At 45.5% G+C, this 16471-nt stretch overlaps 1 protein-coding gene and 1 long non-coding RNA gene across 2 annotated transcripts; both read left to right on the top strand.

Moving 5' to 3' along the window:
- The first annotated feature begins 250 nt into the window (after positions 1–250).
- Positions 251–2536, top strand: LOC117761253 (serine/threonine-protein kinase pim-1-like). The gene is made up of 6 exons (XM_034584958.1): positions 251–458; positions 681–775; positions 1219–1440; positions 1856–2033; positions 2122–2295; positions 2409–2536. Exons 1-6 carry the CDS (start codon positions 251–253, stop codon positions 2534–2536), a joined length of 1005 nt encoding a protein of 334 aa, XP_034440849.1.
- A 1988-nt stretch (positions 2537–4524) lies between these two features.
- On the top strand, positions 4525–8777 carry LOC117761431. Its single transcript, XR_004613830.1, has 3 exons — positions 4525–4723; positions 7557–7561; positions 8767–8777. It is a non-coding gene; the product is annotated as an uncharacterized LOC117761431 (long non-coding RNA).
- The last annotated feature ends 7694 nt before the right edge of the window (positions 8778–16471 follow it).

Genomic DNA, 16471 nt, shown 5'->3' with positions numbered 1-16471 from the left:
TTAAACAGTGTGGCAACAAATGCAGCTGCCTCCAAACAGTGTGGCAACAAATGCAGCTGCCTCCAAACAGAGTGGCAACAAATGCAGTTCTCCAAACAGTGTGGCATCAAAGGCAGCTTCCTTTACATATCAGTGGCACTTTCTGTTGAAACCAGAAGTGCCTCTACGAGTTACCGCTGCCACGATTTGAGCTTGCCCTGACTGCTGCCTCTACTGCTGCAGAGCGGGGTGGCTGACCCTCCAAAAGTACATGTCGTTTCCCATGAAAAGAGTAGCCACCACAGAAGAGGATTCACCAGGCAAAAGGTGGGGAGGTTCCAGCATAGTCCTTGAGGTGCAGGTGTACAACACTGACACCAACACTGGTGAAACAGCCGAGGTGCCAGCGGAGAGCGTCCCAAGCTCAGGTGGAGTCTCCCAAGATGAGATCAAGTTGCTATTGGGCCACACCTGTAAAGGTAGGGTAGTAGTGTAAAAGAACATGTTTGGGCTGCTTTTCAATTGAAGCAATAAGATCAGGCTCAGATTGAGTTGCTCTCAATACTCACTCGCAGGGAATTCTGTGGAGGATTTCCTGCTGTGTCAGTCCTGGAAAAATATTAAATGTTAAGTTAGATGTACTGATGTCGTCAGTTTTTTAATGACTATAGTAAAACATGTATCTGTGTTTGTCTGTGTAGTTGACCTTGAGGCCAAATACCTGAGGCTTCAAAGGCTTGAACAGTCAAGCTCTATATGTGTTAATGCTGGCATGAGAAGATCAGATGGATTATCAGTAAGTATAACCAGTCTAGGATTTTTCTAAATCAGGGGCCATAAAGAGGCCACAATTAACACAGAGGGGCCAATTATATATCCAACATCATTGTGCATTGATGATTCATTAAGGTGCACCATTAAGTCATTCCTTGTTTACCGTTAGTTAAAAAGCAAATAGTTTATTATATTTTGAAATTGTTCCAGGGTTACCTGCTTCTCTGTGTATAATTTGTGTATTCTCACAACACACATGCACAGTCACCAACTTTTCTACTAAAATGTTCATGATCTGTCCTGTAGGTGGTGATAAAATACCTCCTAAAACACAAAGTGCCACATCTTGCAGTGGTGAGTGACCTGACGACTCAGCACTAAACTGTTGAAATCACTTTTGAGCTTTTTTGTTTTCCTTGTGTCTCTGTTGTTGATGAGGAAAACGCATGTACTTTTTTCCTTTAGAGGTTAAATGGGAGGCGATATTGTATCCCCACAGAGGTCGTCCTTATGCACAAAGCCGCAGGTGGACCAGAGTTAGTGGGCAAATCTGCGGCCGTGAATTTACTGGACTGGTATGACGTGGACGATGTGATTGTTCTAGTGATGGAGAGACCAATCCTCAGTGGAAACCTCCTGCGCTACATGAATGAGAACCTTGATCTGAGGGACGAGAGCAAGGCAAAGGTACTGATGTTGGTGGAGTGTGTTTCTTTGAGTTTCATGTTCTAGTGACCTCCACTATAAAGTTGTAACTAATGGATTTATTATTGGTTGAAAGGTCGAGAAAGTAATTTCAAAACAAATTGGAGATCATATGATATGATCAAAAGCTCCAGAACAGCCACAAAATAAACCTTGTGCTTAAGTTGTAATTTCAGTTGCTGCTCCCAGAATTAAGAAAGGCCTTTGGAGCTCAGCTTAGTCTTTTAAGTGGTCAGGACAAAATAGAAATTTTAACTCAGTTTGAACTATGATTTCATGAGACCATAGCTCTGGTACGATCCAGAGCAGCTACTAAATAAACCTTATTTGTCAGTGCCACCTCGTCCCTTTACAAGCACCTAAGTAAGAACAAGGTGTGTCTCTTTATCTGTTTCAGATAATCATGAAACAGCTGTTGGAGGCAGCCATCGATTTACAGAAAAAGGGCGTCTTCCACCGAGATCTCAAACCAGAAAATATTCTGATTGAATTGAGCCCTGCTGTTCCTCGAGTGCGGATCATTGACTTCGGATCTGGCTGCATTTTCAATAACAACCGATACTACTACTTGCCTGGTACTTGCGTGTCTCCTAATCCTTCTTTCCATTCATCTCTTGATCTCTGGAGCTATTCTCAATCTGCTCCTTATCTTTCATATTGTAGGAACCCATACTCATGCTCCTCCAGAGTTTCTCAAGAGAGGGGAGTACACGCCCGGCCCCATCACAGTCTGGCAGTTGGGGGTACTGGTTTTTGAGATGCTAGATACATCCAGACGGTTTTCCACCCAAGGGTTCCTCAAGAAGGAAATTCAAATTAAGATGGAGCTGTCCTATGGTAAGGACAAGCCTGAGTTTATTACTGTGCAGTTATTATGTTCCATTCATGTTACAATCCCTCACTCTAGATTCCAGTCTTACTGTCTCTTTGTCTGTCCTCTCTCTTCACAGAATGCCAGGACTTGTTGAGGAGGTGTTTGGCTTCTAAGCCTCAGGACCGAGCTACGCTCAAACAACTGCAACAGCACCCGTGGTTAAACCCCACGACCTCAACCATTTTTGATTATTATTTTTTTTAGACTGGGAATAAATTTTAATGTTGAAAAATTTGTTTGCGTGTCTCAGCCCCATGACAGACATATGCCTAAAAAGTTTTTCTAAATTTCAAATACATAAATTCCTGATAAAACTGTAGGCAGATGTGGCGCCACCTGCTTTCAGGGCCTGTACGAGCAGTAGTGTTAAGGCCCTACTGCATCGGACCTTCATTACTCGTTTTTTTTTAAACACTAGCTTTCCCTCACAAAGTGATTTAAGCCTTGTTTAGACATGACCTCTGGACAGGGGCGGCTCCTGGCATAGGCGACATAGGCGATTGCCTAGGGCGCAAAATGCCGAGAGGGCAGCACAAGAGACTGATTTATCATGACGTGACACATGCAATGTAAACCAATGCATTAAAGGGGACATAGCATGCAAATTCCACTTTGTTAGTGCTTCTACACGTTGATGTGGGTATCTGGCATGTCTACCAACCCAAAAACTCTGGGAAAAAAACACTCGCGCGTTTTGTTATGGTTCCTCTAAGTCAGAAACGTCATGCTTGAGTGACTCGATTGAGCTTCCTGGGTTTTGTGTCGTAACAAGGCACTGGAAGTCTCCCTACATGGCCTTGACCCACCCCCCACCTCATCCCCCCCCCCCCCGTCCCCGTCCCCCCCCCCCCCCCCCCCCCGTCCCCCCACACTCGTTACGCCGGGTTTACACCGGACGCAGCGAGGCTGCGAGGCAGCGCAGCGCCGTTCCCAAGCGCGCAGCCGCCTGGCTGTTCACACGGGACGAGCATTTCTCCGCGCTGGTCAGCCCGCGATTCACTCACATGTGGCATTTGTCTGGATCGTTGGGACTGGGAGGCTGCAGCAGTTGCTCGGGCGCGACCGCTCGCTCTCCCATGCGTGAGCTGGAATTTGTGCCAACGCCACACAGCCAGCAGTGTGGAAGACTTCCGCAGTGTTCAGCACTACTGTAACACTGGCACAAACACACAGAGCCCCCCCACTCGTTACGCCGGGTTACACCGGATGCGGAAGCGCCGCTGCGAGGCAGCACAGCGCCGTTCTCAAGTGCGCAGCCGCCTGGCTGTTCACACGGGACGTGCATTTCTCCGCGCTGGTCAGCCCCATAGACTGTATATATAAGGTCAGCCCGCGATTCTGCTTTCTCCGCTTGTTGTTGTACCCGTTGAATGTCGGGGTTCGGGGGTAAATGATGGTCTTCATAGCCCCCCCCCCCCCCCCCCCCCCCCCACCCCTCTCTTTCTCTCTCTGTCTGTCTGCTTGTGTGCTTGTAGTGGATGGGCAGAGGGGGACATTTAATTATGTGATTGGGAAAATTAAAACTCCAGGACAACAGAAGGGGAATACAAAGTATGGGATGCATATTTGATAATTTATATCATATAAAATATGTAATTTATATCGTTTAAAATCATGGGGGGGAGAGGGGGGAGGGGGGAGCTGGCTCATTAGCATTTAAAGGAACAGGCACTCAAAACAGGTCACTCTGTGGAGGGCTGTTTTATACAGGGTAAAAAGGGTGCTGTTTTAAATGATCCTTGTGGTATTTTGACCAAAGTATGTTACAGACATTTCATTAAGACCCCAAGGAACCATATCAACTTGTGGTAAAATGGGCATGCTATGTCCCCTTTAACTTCACACCATCATCCTCTAACCCCGGGGATGCGCCGGAGGTAGAAGTGCCGCGAAGCGCCACGAAAAGCTGTCCGCCTCCTTTCCGCGCCCATTTAAAATAATTGGGCTGTTCGCACCGGCAGCGTAGTGCCGGGAAGCACCGGGAAGCGCCACGCCGGCTCGCGATCTGCCGCGATGGTTTCGGGGTCTGTTGTATTTTTTTCGCTCTGCGCGAGCAAATCGGCCCGGAAAACACACTGAAAATCGATTTTAAACGATATAAGTGATATATTATATATTATATAAATGATTAAATATGCATCCCATAATTTCGATTTCCCCGCTGTTCTCCTGGAGTTTTAATTTCCCAGATTTTTGCCCCCACATGATGAAATTTCCCCATCTTTAATTATGTACTTAATCCACACATTTGTCAGTTGTGTCTAAACAGACACACACACACAAGCACATAATCTCTTGTGGGGAGGTGGCGGCTACAGGCTTGTGTAGGTCAGTCACCTGTGAAGACCATCATCATTTACCCCTGAACCAGCGCAGAGAAATGCGCTTCCTGTGTGAACAGCCAGGCGGCTGCTCGCACGAGACTTGGCGCTTCCGCCTCAGGTTCTCCCCGACGTTCACGCTGCGGTGTTAGACTGTGGTTAGAGTCAAAGATGAGTCAAAAAAGGATTAAATTATCAGGTGCACAATTCAGAAAGTGCCGCAAAGTAGAGGAGGAGAAGAAAGAACAATATAGAGGTGGGAATCACCCCGATTGTGGACATCTTTAATGTTTATTTTTGTCGACATGACATGATATGCTGTCAGTACAGCAGATTTCAGACTCTTTTTATATTTTTTATTATATATTTTTATTATTTTTTATAGCCTACAATTTTGTCTGCCTGTGTGTGCATCTGTATACAGTCCAAAAGTTCTTGGGGATGCATGACAATTTGCGTGTGTATGTTGGGGGGCGCCAATCTGAAATCTCGCCTAGGGCGCCAACATTGCCAGGGCCGGCCCTGCCTCTGGATCATGTCCGGTAACAAGTGTTCATGTTAGGGGTGGAGCTAAAGGCAGAGGCAGAATGTAAAGTAATAATTCTGCTGCAGAGATCACGTGTATTTATTTACAGCACATCAACACCAGCGTCGGACCTTATCACCAATCACACTCTTTGCTGTCCTTTTTTTGTTTTTGCATTTTTGCATCTGTCATGTGTTGATAGGTTGCATGCAACAAACAGCTTCAAGAATCCAAAACATTTATGTAAGGATGAATTAATGCATTGTTGCATTTGGTGCCGCAGCATACACCCGCTTCGTCCTCTCAATAAAGGCTAATACCCTAACGATCATAACTATAACAGGATGCACTAACAATCAATTAACAATCCTACATACACTGATATAAATACAAGAACAATGATCAGTTTACAAATTCTGAGCCTCCATTTTAAAGTATAATATATTATAGGATAATGCACTGATAAAGTAAGAGCGGTGTCACAGCTCCTATGTGCCTCCAAATGGTTTTCCCCTTTCCCTTGTTTGTCTCCCCTCCGCACATGTGTGCCATCTCCCTCTGATGACTCTACGGAAGTGCGTCCAGGGTCAGCTCACCACCTCACCTGCAGCTCATTCGCTGATCACCGGCAGGATATCTACCCTGGTTGTTCTCCTAGTCATCGCCAGTTCGTCCTTGTCACTACAGTGGTAGTCTCTCGTTCTTGGCCACTCTGTTTTTGGTAATCAGAGTAATTCTCTCATGTAGCTTTATCCTGTACTCACCGTGCTTCACCTTGTTCCCCCAGGACTCTACCCTCCAGTCCTCCTGCCTTCCCTCCTTGCTGGCGACATCACGGAGAAATATCCCCTCGTCCTCCGTCACCTAAACCGCATCCACGATCCAGTTTTTTGGGATCAATAAACATCCTTGAACTTTCCATACTGCCTCGTGCTCTGCGTTCTGTCTCTGCGCTGGGGTTTAAAGACACTTTAAACGTGACAGAACAAACTGGCCAGCTATGGACCCTGCAGAGTCAGAAGCACAGCGCCATGCCATCACGGTACAGGGAAACCTGTTCGGACAACACGACCAGACCCTAAAAGGATTAGTGGACTCTGTGAAATCCGTCGGAGCCATGCTAACGCAACTCCACGCACCATTTAACCCAGCCCCTAGATGGTCAGCAGAGGAACAGTCAGCCCCGATGTCGCCAGCTCTCCCTGTCCTCTCCTCCTGTGATTCCCCCATCCCCACGCCCGAACACTATTCCGGAGTTGGGGTCTTGCAGACGATTTTTGCTTCAGTGCTCTCTTGTGTTTGATAATCAACCTTGCATGGACACTTCTGATCCGGTGAAAATAACTTTTATCGTGAGACTCCTCTTGGGTCGGGCTGCTCAGGCAGTGGCCTGTGGGCGAGACTCAAGTTTCAATTTATCATTTGATCAATTTCAAGCTGAAATTAAGAAAGTTTTTGACCACCCAGTTACAGGCAAGGAGGCAGCCAGTCGCTTGCTTTCGCTCCGACAGGGTGCATGTTCCGTCGCTGACTATGCAGTCGAGTTCCGCATTCCGGCCGCGGAGAGCGGCTGGGATATGCTCACTTCACAGAGTGTATTCTCACAGGGTCTAGCTGATATCATTAAGGATGAATTAGCGGTGAAAGATGATACTGAATCATTACATGGATTGATTTCTTTAGCTATCAGACTAGATAATCGCATTAGAGCGAGAAAAAGAGAGAGAGCAGGAAACCCCATCACCACTCACTAGAACCTCACCCTGTTTACCAGCACCTGATCAATTACCTCGCTCGACCCCTGCTGAACCCACTGAGGAGCCCATGCAGCTAGGGAGGGCTCGGCTAACTGCTGCTCAGCTAACTGCTAACTTTCAAATAACTTCCTACCAAATATCACAACAACACAAATCAAACTTATAAACATCAAATTAATATAATTGAACAGTCTTTGCTAAGCCTAGTATAATTATTAAGCCCAGTTGTGTTACCCATCCATGAAAAGGGGAAAAAGGTTGATGTGCTGTTTGAAGTCCAGTGAAGTGGTCTTGCTGGTTTGTGGCTTCTGTTGTTGTGGTTCTGCTGTGTGATGCAGCTCTTGTACTGAAGTTCTTAGGCAGGCTCTCGCGTCACTACCTTTTGGAAGGTTTCAGCAGTCTGCTCGAGGCAGGCCTGCTTGAAGGTTGGTAGAGCTTCGGTAGGGAGGAAGTTTCCCTTGCTGTGTGAGCTGGAGAGCTACACCTCTCCTCCAGGGGGGTTGAGTTGGAAGAGTTGAGTCGAAAGAGAGGGAAGAGAGGGAACTGGGCTTATATTGGCCTGGTGACCTCATGGATCATGGGGCCCAGAGTGACCAATAGTGGTTGAAAGTTGTGTCCAGGGGCAGTTTTAACACCTAGGTGTGAAGTTGAAGCACCCTGGGAGACTGAGTTCTGGAGGCTCTCCTTTGTCTCCAGAACAAAGAAACATGTGGTCAGGTTTTGACTAAACATGTAGGCCGAAATGTAGTTCACAAATACTAGGTCCCAACAATAATATCACGGTGAAAGACAAATATCCACTTCCCCTTAAGATTCAGGGAAGTGGAGTCCCAGGTGGAGGAGGCCCAGCAGAATGACCGTATCTATGTCCTTGTTCCTCTCAGACCCCAAGTGCTCCTATGGGGACATACGTCGAAGCGAACCTGCCATCCGTGAATCCAACGCAAGTGGGGGTTTATTAAACAACATTTCTGGTGGCCTACCATTGCCCAGGATACCCAGTCCTTCGTCGCCGTCTGCTCAGTCTGCGCCCGCAGAAAGGTCTCCCACCAACCTCTCTCTGGACTGCTTCGACCACTGCCCATCGCCATCCGTCCATGGTCCCATATAGCTGTGGACTTTGTCACTGGTCTTCCTCCATCGGCTGTCCTCACGGGACCTTCCACTCCAGGTGGAGTCACGCAGGTTGGCCACCGGATTTGTGGGCCCCTATGAGATTGAGAAGGTCATCAACCCAGTCACTGTTCGCCTCAAGCTCTCATCTGCCCTCAAGATCCATCCCACTTTCCATACATCCCTCATCAAGCCTGTCTCCACCAGCCCTCTGAGCCCTTCTACCGAACACCCTCCACCTACCCGGATTTTCGACAACCATCCAGCGTTCACTGTCTCCCGCATCCTAGATGTCCGGCGGTGAGGCAGAGTTTTCCAGTACCTGGAGGACTGGGAGGGTTTATGGTCCCAAGGAGCACACCTGGATCTCTCGGCGGCTCATCCTTGACCCCACCCTTCTCCGGGACTTCTACGCTGCCCATCCTGACTGTCCTGGTAGGACGCCTGGAGGCGTCCGTTGAAGGGGTACTGTCACAGCTCCTCTGTGCCCCTCAACTTTGAAATGAGTTCTCTTTTCTCTCTCCGTCTCTGTGACAGGGAGGCAGGTGTTAGATGAAATAGAGAAGATGAGCTCAGTGGAAAGACCCATTAGACGCCAGCAGCAGGGGCTCAATTGAACAAATAGAAACACTGCCGTCATCTTGACTTCCCATAGCCGACTGAATGCTGCCCTTTATCAGAGCATAAATAGGAACATGCAAACATTGGGCGTCACAGACAGGTATGAGGAGGTGGTCTTTAAATTAGCCTGATAACAATCACAGATCAAAGATTTGCTTTGATAGTTATGCTTCCATCTATTTATTTACACAAAAATAACCACATCTCGTTTGCTCCGAATAAAATGTAAAGATATTCCACTGTAACACCATTTTTTTTTTTCAGATACTACAACCAAATGTGTTGTACCTGTCCCATAATACCCGTCCCTTTAGTTTCATTGGTTCACCTGTAAAATCATGTTTCAAACCTGCAGGTTATCATTTTTATCCTGACCTGGTTTTACTCTCTCCTCCTCTTCATCCTCCTGCTCATCTGTTGACTTACTGTCACCGTCCCGCTCACCTTCTGGCACTGGCATGTGTGCCGAAAGCCTCAGAGCCCCCTCCCCCACAGTCCCAAACCCCCCCGCAAAATGTATTAATATGAATTACAGAAAGTTTAAGTTCTCCCAGCAGCCAAGGAGGCCGCTCTAAAATAAGCTGTGGTGGTGACAGAGCCAATGCGTTATGTGTGTTGCAGGCCTGGGGGGCTCTGGGGGCTGCTGGGTAGGGAACGTTGCGGAGGGTCCCTGCGGGCCCGCTGGCCTGGAAATGACACGGAGTGAAGGAAGAGCCCCCATACCCAAGAATCAGTCATCTCATCTGCAGGGGGAGAGGAGGAAGGACAAAGACGCATCGACCCACCGCCGGGCACACACACACACACGCACACACTCACCATGGGAAATGCATGCATCCCATTTCTCTTTCACACACACCTGAATATAATATTTCATGTGTGATTTTTAAATATGGCTTTTGAGAGGGATTAATGCCGGGGATGATGCGGGTCAATTATGGTTTCAGGACATCAGGGGCACTTCTTCAGAGCTGCCCAGCACAGGAGCACATTTATTCATACAGCTCACACATTTGCAAACATAGATGGTGGATTTTCAGCTTTTAAAGGCTCTGTTCGCCCAGATGAGAAAAGCATATCAGACATGTTCTTTTCACTAACCTCTCTGGTGTCTGTAGTCATGCAGGTCGCTTTGGGTTTAAGGGTCAATATGAAAGGTTGCTGTGACTGTCAATTAGATCATTTTTTGTGGATTAATGGACTTTATGTTTAGTGAGAAACACTATTTTGCTCTCTTCACAGCAACACAGATGCAGGTCGGTTCACAGAAACTGGCGGTTATTGCTTGGGCATGTCTCATCTATCTAGTAAATCATTCGTAATGCTCTGACACCTTTGCACCATAACGCCATGACGCCAAACACAATGCCATGAGAACTATATCAATAAATACAGTATAAAACAACTCAATAAATTATAAGGCATATTGCATTAGTACAAAAGTGAACACAAAATGATTATCAGCGCTGACATAAAACAAAAGGACATTTTACAGCTTAAATAGATACCTCTTTGGCCGCTTGTCATGAAAAGAGGTTGAAAAAGTCCCTTGAAAGTTTTTTAGAGTTGTCTTAAAGTCCATTTACTGTTCTTAAACTTCAGACATGAACAAAACTTAAATGAATGAAAATAGAAGCGCCTCATGGTTCACCTTGCGTTGTCTGCAGTCCCACAATGAACTTGGCTGCAGGGCACCACAACATTAGTTCATGGTAAGAAATGTACAATATAGACAACTAATTTATATGTGATTGTGAACTTTTTAGTATTTTATGATCCTATTACATGTTAAACATCAGATTTTAATGATATGATATCAATCATCTATATATTTTATTATTTATTGCGTGAATTTATTCTGTTGCTTGAGAATTATTTATCAAATGTAATGTAACAGCACTAACACCATGTATCAAAGCCCCCTGATCCCACTCAGAAAGAGATTATTAAGATGTAATGTAAGACGTTTGTAATTATCTGGCCTCTATATGTTTGAGTTAAAGGGCTCGTAATCATGTTTCAGTCACACCAACTTCTGACACAGGATTGCAATAAAATCAATGGTTAACACGGCCGGATAATCACCACATCTGCACTGGGATGGGCTGGAAATAGCTGTGTGTGGTGCATCTTACCTACCACAAGGTCAATATCTGCCCCCACCTGATGACAGCTGACTGATCTGAAACTACACCGACAGCTTTTTGATGGGATGATTTTTGAGAAACCACCATTAAAGCCCCCAGAGGTTTGTGCCAATAGCACACAGGAAATACAATCCAGTGTCAAATGGGACAGACAGAATCCCCCAGGAGGGACACACAATACTGCAAGCCATCTATAGGGGGGGGTGAAATATGTGAAAATCAAGAGCTGTGAAAAGCTTTTTGTGACAACCCACAGTAAGGAGAGGCCTTTTTTTTCCTGAGCATGAATAAGTATGGCTGCAAGAAATACCTCCACATGGCCTGGTGTTACTCCCCGCCATTACAGCTGTGAAATTGCCCCCTGTGAGTTTCCTCCGAGGTGCATGACGATGAAACGGCAAAATGTCAACACCTCGTTTCTCCTGTAAATATTAAAGAAAACTGTGACTAAAAGGAGAAGTCCTTAGAGAAGGAAGGAAAGAAATACAGCAAGGGGGGGTGCAGAGTTAGCTGAAACATTCATGTAACATTTTCCCTGATGCTTCATCTTAATTACCGCCGTGCAAGCCATGCAAATCCGATTGGCCGTTTATGCCAGGAAATTCATAACCACAGTGAGATATTAATTACTCCGGTAGGATTCGTGCTATATTTGATATGCGCAAGGCATCGTGGCCATTACCAGCCTCATGTCTCCGCCTCAGCCCTGCGTGTCAGCGGTAATCAAATCTAAACGTTGACAACAACACATTCACCAATCAATATGAGATGGGAGGGATCCTTTTGATGGTGGAGTTTTAATCTCCTCTCTCTTGTGTGTCTTTATCTGTGCCAATATCCTGTTAGCATCTCTCACGCGCAACTGTATTAATTTCTCTCCAACGCTGCTCATTTGGTTTCCTCATTTAAAGCACGGTCTTTTATGTTCCATTGTTCGAAGAGCCATTAGATTAAGTGGAGTCAAAGGCAATTACAGTGCACGACTGCTCAGCCAGAGCAACTATCTGCTGTATGTGAGGAAGAGGAGATGCATGTGCCTCGCTGTGATGTAAGCGTAATGTTCCCAGCAAAGTGTGATTCAGAGAGTTGGATGAATGGAAAGCGTGAGAAGGAGAAAACCAAATGAAAACAGACAGAAGATGAAGGATGGATGGACGGACAGAAAGAGGAGAGAGGGAACTGGAGTTTAACTTCATCAGTGGAGCAACACTGACCTCTGCTGGCAAGCTCAACTCCCTTGTCAGTGCTCGTTACACACACCAGCACCGGCTTCAAAATTGCTTGCTTAAATCATCCTCCACATGAATGAGAGGGAACATAGATCAAGCGCGTTGAGAAGCAGAAATAATAAAAGAAAAGAAAAACATAAAGCACTGTGCCAATTACTGGCTCAGCTTCCGTGTTGCTCTTATAAAAATGTAATCAATCACCCGCTCCAATGTGGGCCACCCACAACGTAGTCCACCGTTCAACACCCCACAGCTCCAGCCACAGGAACAAGAAACACCGTGGGGAGAGGTAGCAGGGCACTTGTGTTCATAACAGTGCTACAGTCCACACCTTTCACTGAACTTCAAGAGAAGAGCCAGACGGGATCTCACTGTCATTCAGATCCCCCCCAAAGAAGAGAGGAAACGTTCATCTTTGTCTCCAGGCTCCTCTGGCGTGGCTCCATTCTCCACTAAGAGCAGATTCTCATACGGGCACTGATGATGCCACCTCAAGCTGACAGCAGAGGAGGGTTTACCCCAGGGGTCCTCGCAGGCCCAGACGTGCTCGTTAATGTCTGTGGCTACGTGGGGGGGCCACGGTGACAAAAACAAAGTTTAAAAAAACTGAACCAGCTCATGTGCAAGAGACGATTTCAGAGCCATACACCCCTCTCGTGTCTCCGTGTGAGTGTGTGCGTGCATGTGCGTGTATTCCTGTCTCGCACTCATCCTCGACTAATGATGTACTGGCATGCACGGGCGTAGCGGCGTAGCCATTCACAGGACTGGCACGTGTTAATGGCCCTGGCACCCCGCACCCACGGTAAAGTGAGACATCCAGCTGGCTTGGAGGTGCGCACACAGGCAGCACTGAACAGATGCCACTCATTCGTGCCGGCCAAAGTGACCCAGCAATCAGCTGGCTAAGCACCTAAGAAAATCCCAGCAAGCTAGAAGCGAGAGGCGTGAATGCTCCACTGGGTGACAGCACAGCGTGGAGCCTCGCCACAGTGGCCGCCTCTCTCTTTGTCCTTTTCCTGCTCTTGCCGGTGTTTGGTGCTGACCCTCACTCAGTCCCTCCGTCTCTTTTCACTTGTTTTCTCCTACCTGCAGTCTTTGCACCACGACACAAAGCCAGCACAAGTTGATGTACTTGGCTCTTGTAGAGCACAGATCATCATGACCTTCCTCTACTTGTTTTATTGTGTGTTTGTTTTTTAATCCCTCTGAATCTGTATTGTTGTAAATCTGCACAACAAATTAACCCTCAGGCATCAATGAAGAAACCTTGCACCTTCAACACAGAACCTTCTCTTCATCTCTGTTTCATCCTCGCTCATTCTATCATTCAATTCCTCTTGTTTTATTTTTACATCACACAAAACTAAATTGCTTCATTTTTGTTTCTGTCCCACCATCCTGTCGCTGGGTAGCACTGGTGTGTGTGTGTTTGTGTATAGGACCTTAATCTGTTGACGCAGTAACGTTATGGAGACTTGTCTTCCTTATGAGGACAAAAAACAAGTCCCTATATAATCATCCAATTTTTATCTGAAGGTTAAGGTTAAGTTTAAGTTCAGGTTTAGGTTAACGTTAATTCAGGGTTAAGCAAGTAGTTGCTGTGGTTAAGGTTAGAGTAATTTTTAATGTCCTCTGATGTCACAGAGACACGACTTAGTATGTGAGTGTGTGTATGTGTGTGTGTGTGTGTGTGTGTGTGCGCGTGTGTGTGCGCGTGTGTGTGTGTGTGTAAGCGTGCATATGTGTGGGGCTTCTAGCTGATGCACTCTATGACATATTGAAGTAATAAAAAGCTCCTCCGCAGGGATGGCGGTGGCCCACTAATTAAACACCCCCTATGCGACCTTATTGCAGGCGCCAGTTGCCATAGAACCCAACAACATCCACTGCGGCCTGCATCAAACTGCATCTCCTGTCTCTGAATCATAGAAAAGTGTGTGTGTGTGTGTTGAGGGGGGGGGGGGGCAAAGGGACAGATGTGAAGTTGCAAGGTCATTACCTCAGAAAGACGAATTACTTTGCACACACACGATAATCCCCTTGCACAGAATGGAGGCACTGACTTGCAAGACAGACTTGTTTTCACGGCTGTGTAAAAACATTTAATCTGACAGCGTTACAACAGTTTGCTCGTGAACCATCCGCTAAAGCAGCGTAATATTCAGACAGGAGGCAGTTTCAGTTCTTTCCACAGTCTCAAGAGCAGAAAAACACCACATGCACAACTTCTGTGCAAATATTTAAGACTGTACCTTCTTCGACTGTGTGCTTTATTAATGAGATTATATTCACCTCAAGGGCAAAACTCTGCTCCAACACAAAGAGAGAGCTCTCCCGAAATGGTGTCATGACACCAAAGTATTACATGGAAAGAGAAAAAGAAATAAAAAGAGAAAATAAGATCTGATTTAGAAATATGTCAGTGTTACTACATTTGAAACCATACTCTGAAGCTTCATGTAATTCTTTGCTAAAAGTAACAAGGTGTTGGACAGAAAAAAACTTAGACTTCAGATGAATTTGAAACAGAGAAAACCAACAATGCATTTTTCATGTGCAGCACAGAGTATTAACAACGTTTCTATAACTGCAATAACTGTGTGAGTGTGTGTGTGTGTGTGTGTAGGGTCAGGCCTGCTGAAGGAAGGTGTCCTCTGATTTGGTCCGCTGTGGGGCGGGGGGTCAGTGCGACAGACGACTCAGCACCTGTCAGCGGCCGAGTCCGACTCATCAGTCACCACCTCCATATGCTGCCCATTAAAACGAGACGTGTGGGCACCGGGCTGGCAGAGTCCACACACCTAGTAACCCTCTCCACATCTGTTGACAAAAACCTTAAACACATGCAGCACGGAGTGGGGAGAGAGGATAGGCAACAGGGGGAGGAAAGCAAAGAGGAACAGCAGCCATGTTTACATGTTGAGAATTAACTTTTCTGCTTATTAAAGTCAGCGAGCAAATACACCTCCTCTCATCATCGGTTACATTATGATACAACACACAACCGTAAGAGGGAGGTATAATGATCTGGAGAAAGTGAGCGAGAGATCATCTCTGGGGTTCCCATTAGTTACAAGAAGTTCTTTACATTTTACTGTCAAAGAATGAGGGAGAATGTTTTGTTTGTTAAAGATCTTTTTCTTTTGCCCACTTACCTTTAGTGATTATCTTAACCACGGTTGTAAAGGGGACGTCAGTGTTATTTTTATATTTTTTTAGCTTTAACGAATCCCATGAAACAACCAAGACCTGCAACTTTGTGACATTCCTACCCTGTGTATAGCACTCAGCCCCATTCAAACCCATGAATCTCTACTGTATAGGCTTCAAATCTATTTTTTTAAAAGATCTTTGTCATTTCCTAAAACAGCTTTGTATTGTAGTTTTTAGCAAAAATTCTAAACAAACTATTTTTAACTGTTGATGAACACGTGCTAGTGAGTATTTGTGGCAGCAGAATAGTGTGTGAAGGATCAATTGAATAAACGAGAATACCCATGTTCATCATAAAGAAGGACCCTGTCACACAGGCCAATAGTGAGACTCTCTGATGTGTTTTTAGTAGTTTTGGGGGAATAGATGTTTACATCATAGAATAAACTGACTGTGTCCACACTAGTCAGACTTTAAACACTTTATAACAATGAATAAAAAAGATAAATCTCACCAAATACAATGACTGATAAATGACTGTTGCTGTGAGTAGTTACTCATGAGGATTACTTTACTTTACAGTGAAAATAAAAGCTAATGCCTCTCCCCCTGTTTAATTTAGTTGGGGTTCCTTACTATTTATGTTGGTGCACATGGCTATTTATTATAGTTCATTTGTATACAGTATATATTCATAATGTATATATATTCTATATATATATATATCTGTTCTTGTACAGTAGTTTGGCTTTCTTGAAGAAAATTGTTATTTCTTGATTCTTGTTGTTCTGGGTTTGTACCCTCATGGTTGAATGCACATTGTAAGTCGCTTTGGATAAACGCGTCAGCTAAATGAAATGTAATGTTGTAGTTTTGCTGCAGTGACAGTCAATGATCAGTCCCTGTGAAGCCTACAGCAGATTCTCAGGATTAGTCTGAGAAACAGTATCATCGTCTCCAGAACGACACAACCCTGCAGGGCAAATGAACCCAAACAATCCTCGTCTCTGGAATACTGCTAAAATGTAGGAAGAATGTGTTCCTTTATCGTTTGAAGGAACCAACCCTTTATCTGCTTTATTCAAGGCAAAAATAAGAATACTCAGTGTTGGAGTATAAAAGATGCATGCAAGTTTATTTGAACCAAGGACACTCAGAGAGTGCCTTCCTCCGACAGGGCTCATTGACCACTTCATAACCATGTCACAGATACATGGCTTGAGATCAAGTGCATATTCCTTGTATAGAGAAGTTGTCTGTAAACTGTAC

This window comes from Hippoglossus hippoglossus, chromosome 5 (genome assembly GCF_009819705.1).
Source record: "Hippoglossus hippoglossus isolate fHipHip1 chromosome 5, fHipHip1.pri, whole genome shotgun sequence".
Classification (NCBI taxonomy): domain Eukaryota; kingdom Metazoa; phylum Chordata; class Actinopteri; order Pleuronectiformes; family Pleuronectidae; genus Hippoglossus; species Hippoglossus hippoglossus.
The sequence above is the reverse complement of the archived record's forward strand: the minus strand, read 5'-3'. Positions and strand labels throughout refer to the sequence as shown.

What these genes read in the sequence shown, in the direction of transcription:
- LOC117761253 (XM_034584958.1), top strand. Translation starts at nt 251, where the DNA reads ATGTCGTTTCCCATGAAAAGAGTAGCCACCACAGAAGAGGATTCACCA. An exon ending in GAAGATCAGATGGATTATCA is followed by an intron (nt 776 to 1,218) that starts GTAAGTATAACC and finishes TTTTTCCTTTAG; the next exon opens with AGGTTAAATGGGAGGCGATA. An exon ending in TAAGATGGAGCTGTCCTATG is followed by an intron (nt 2,296 to 2,408) that starts GTAAGGACAAGC and finishes CTCTCTTCACAG; the next exon opens with AATGCCAGGACTTGTTGAGG.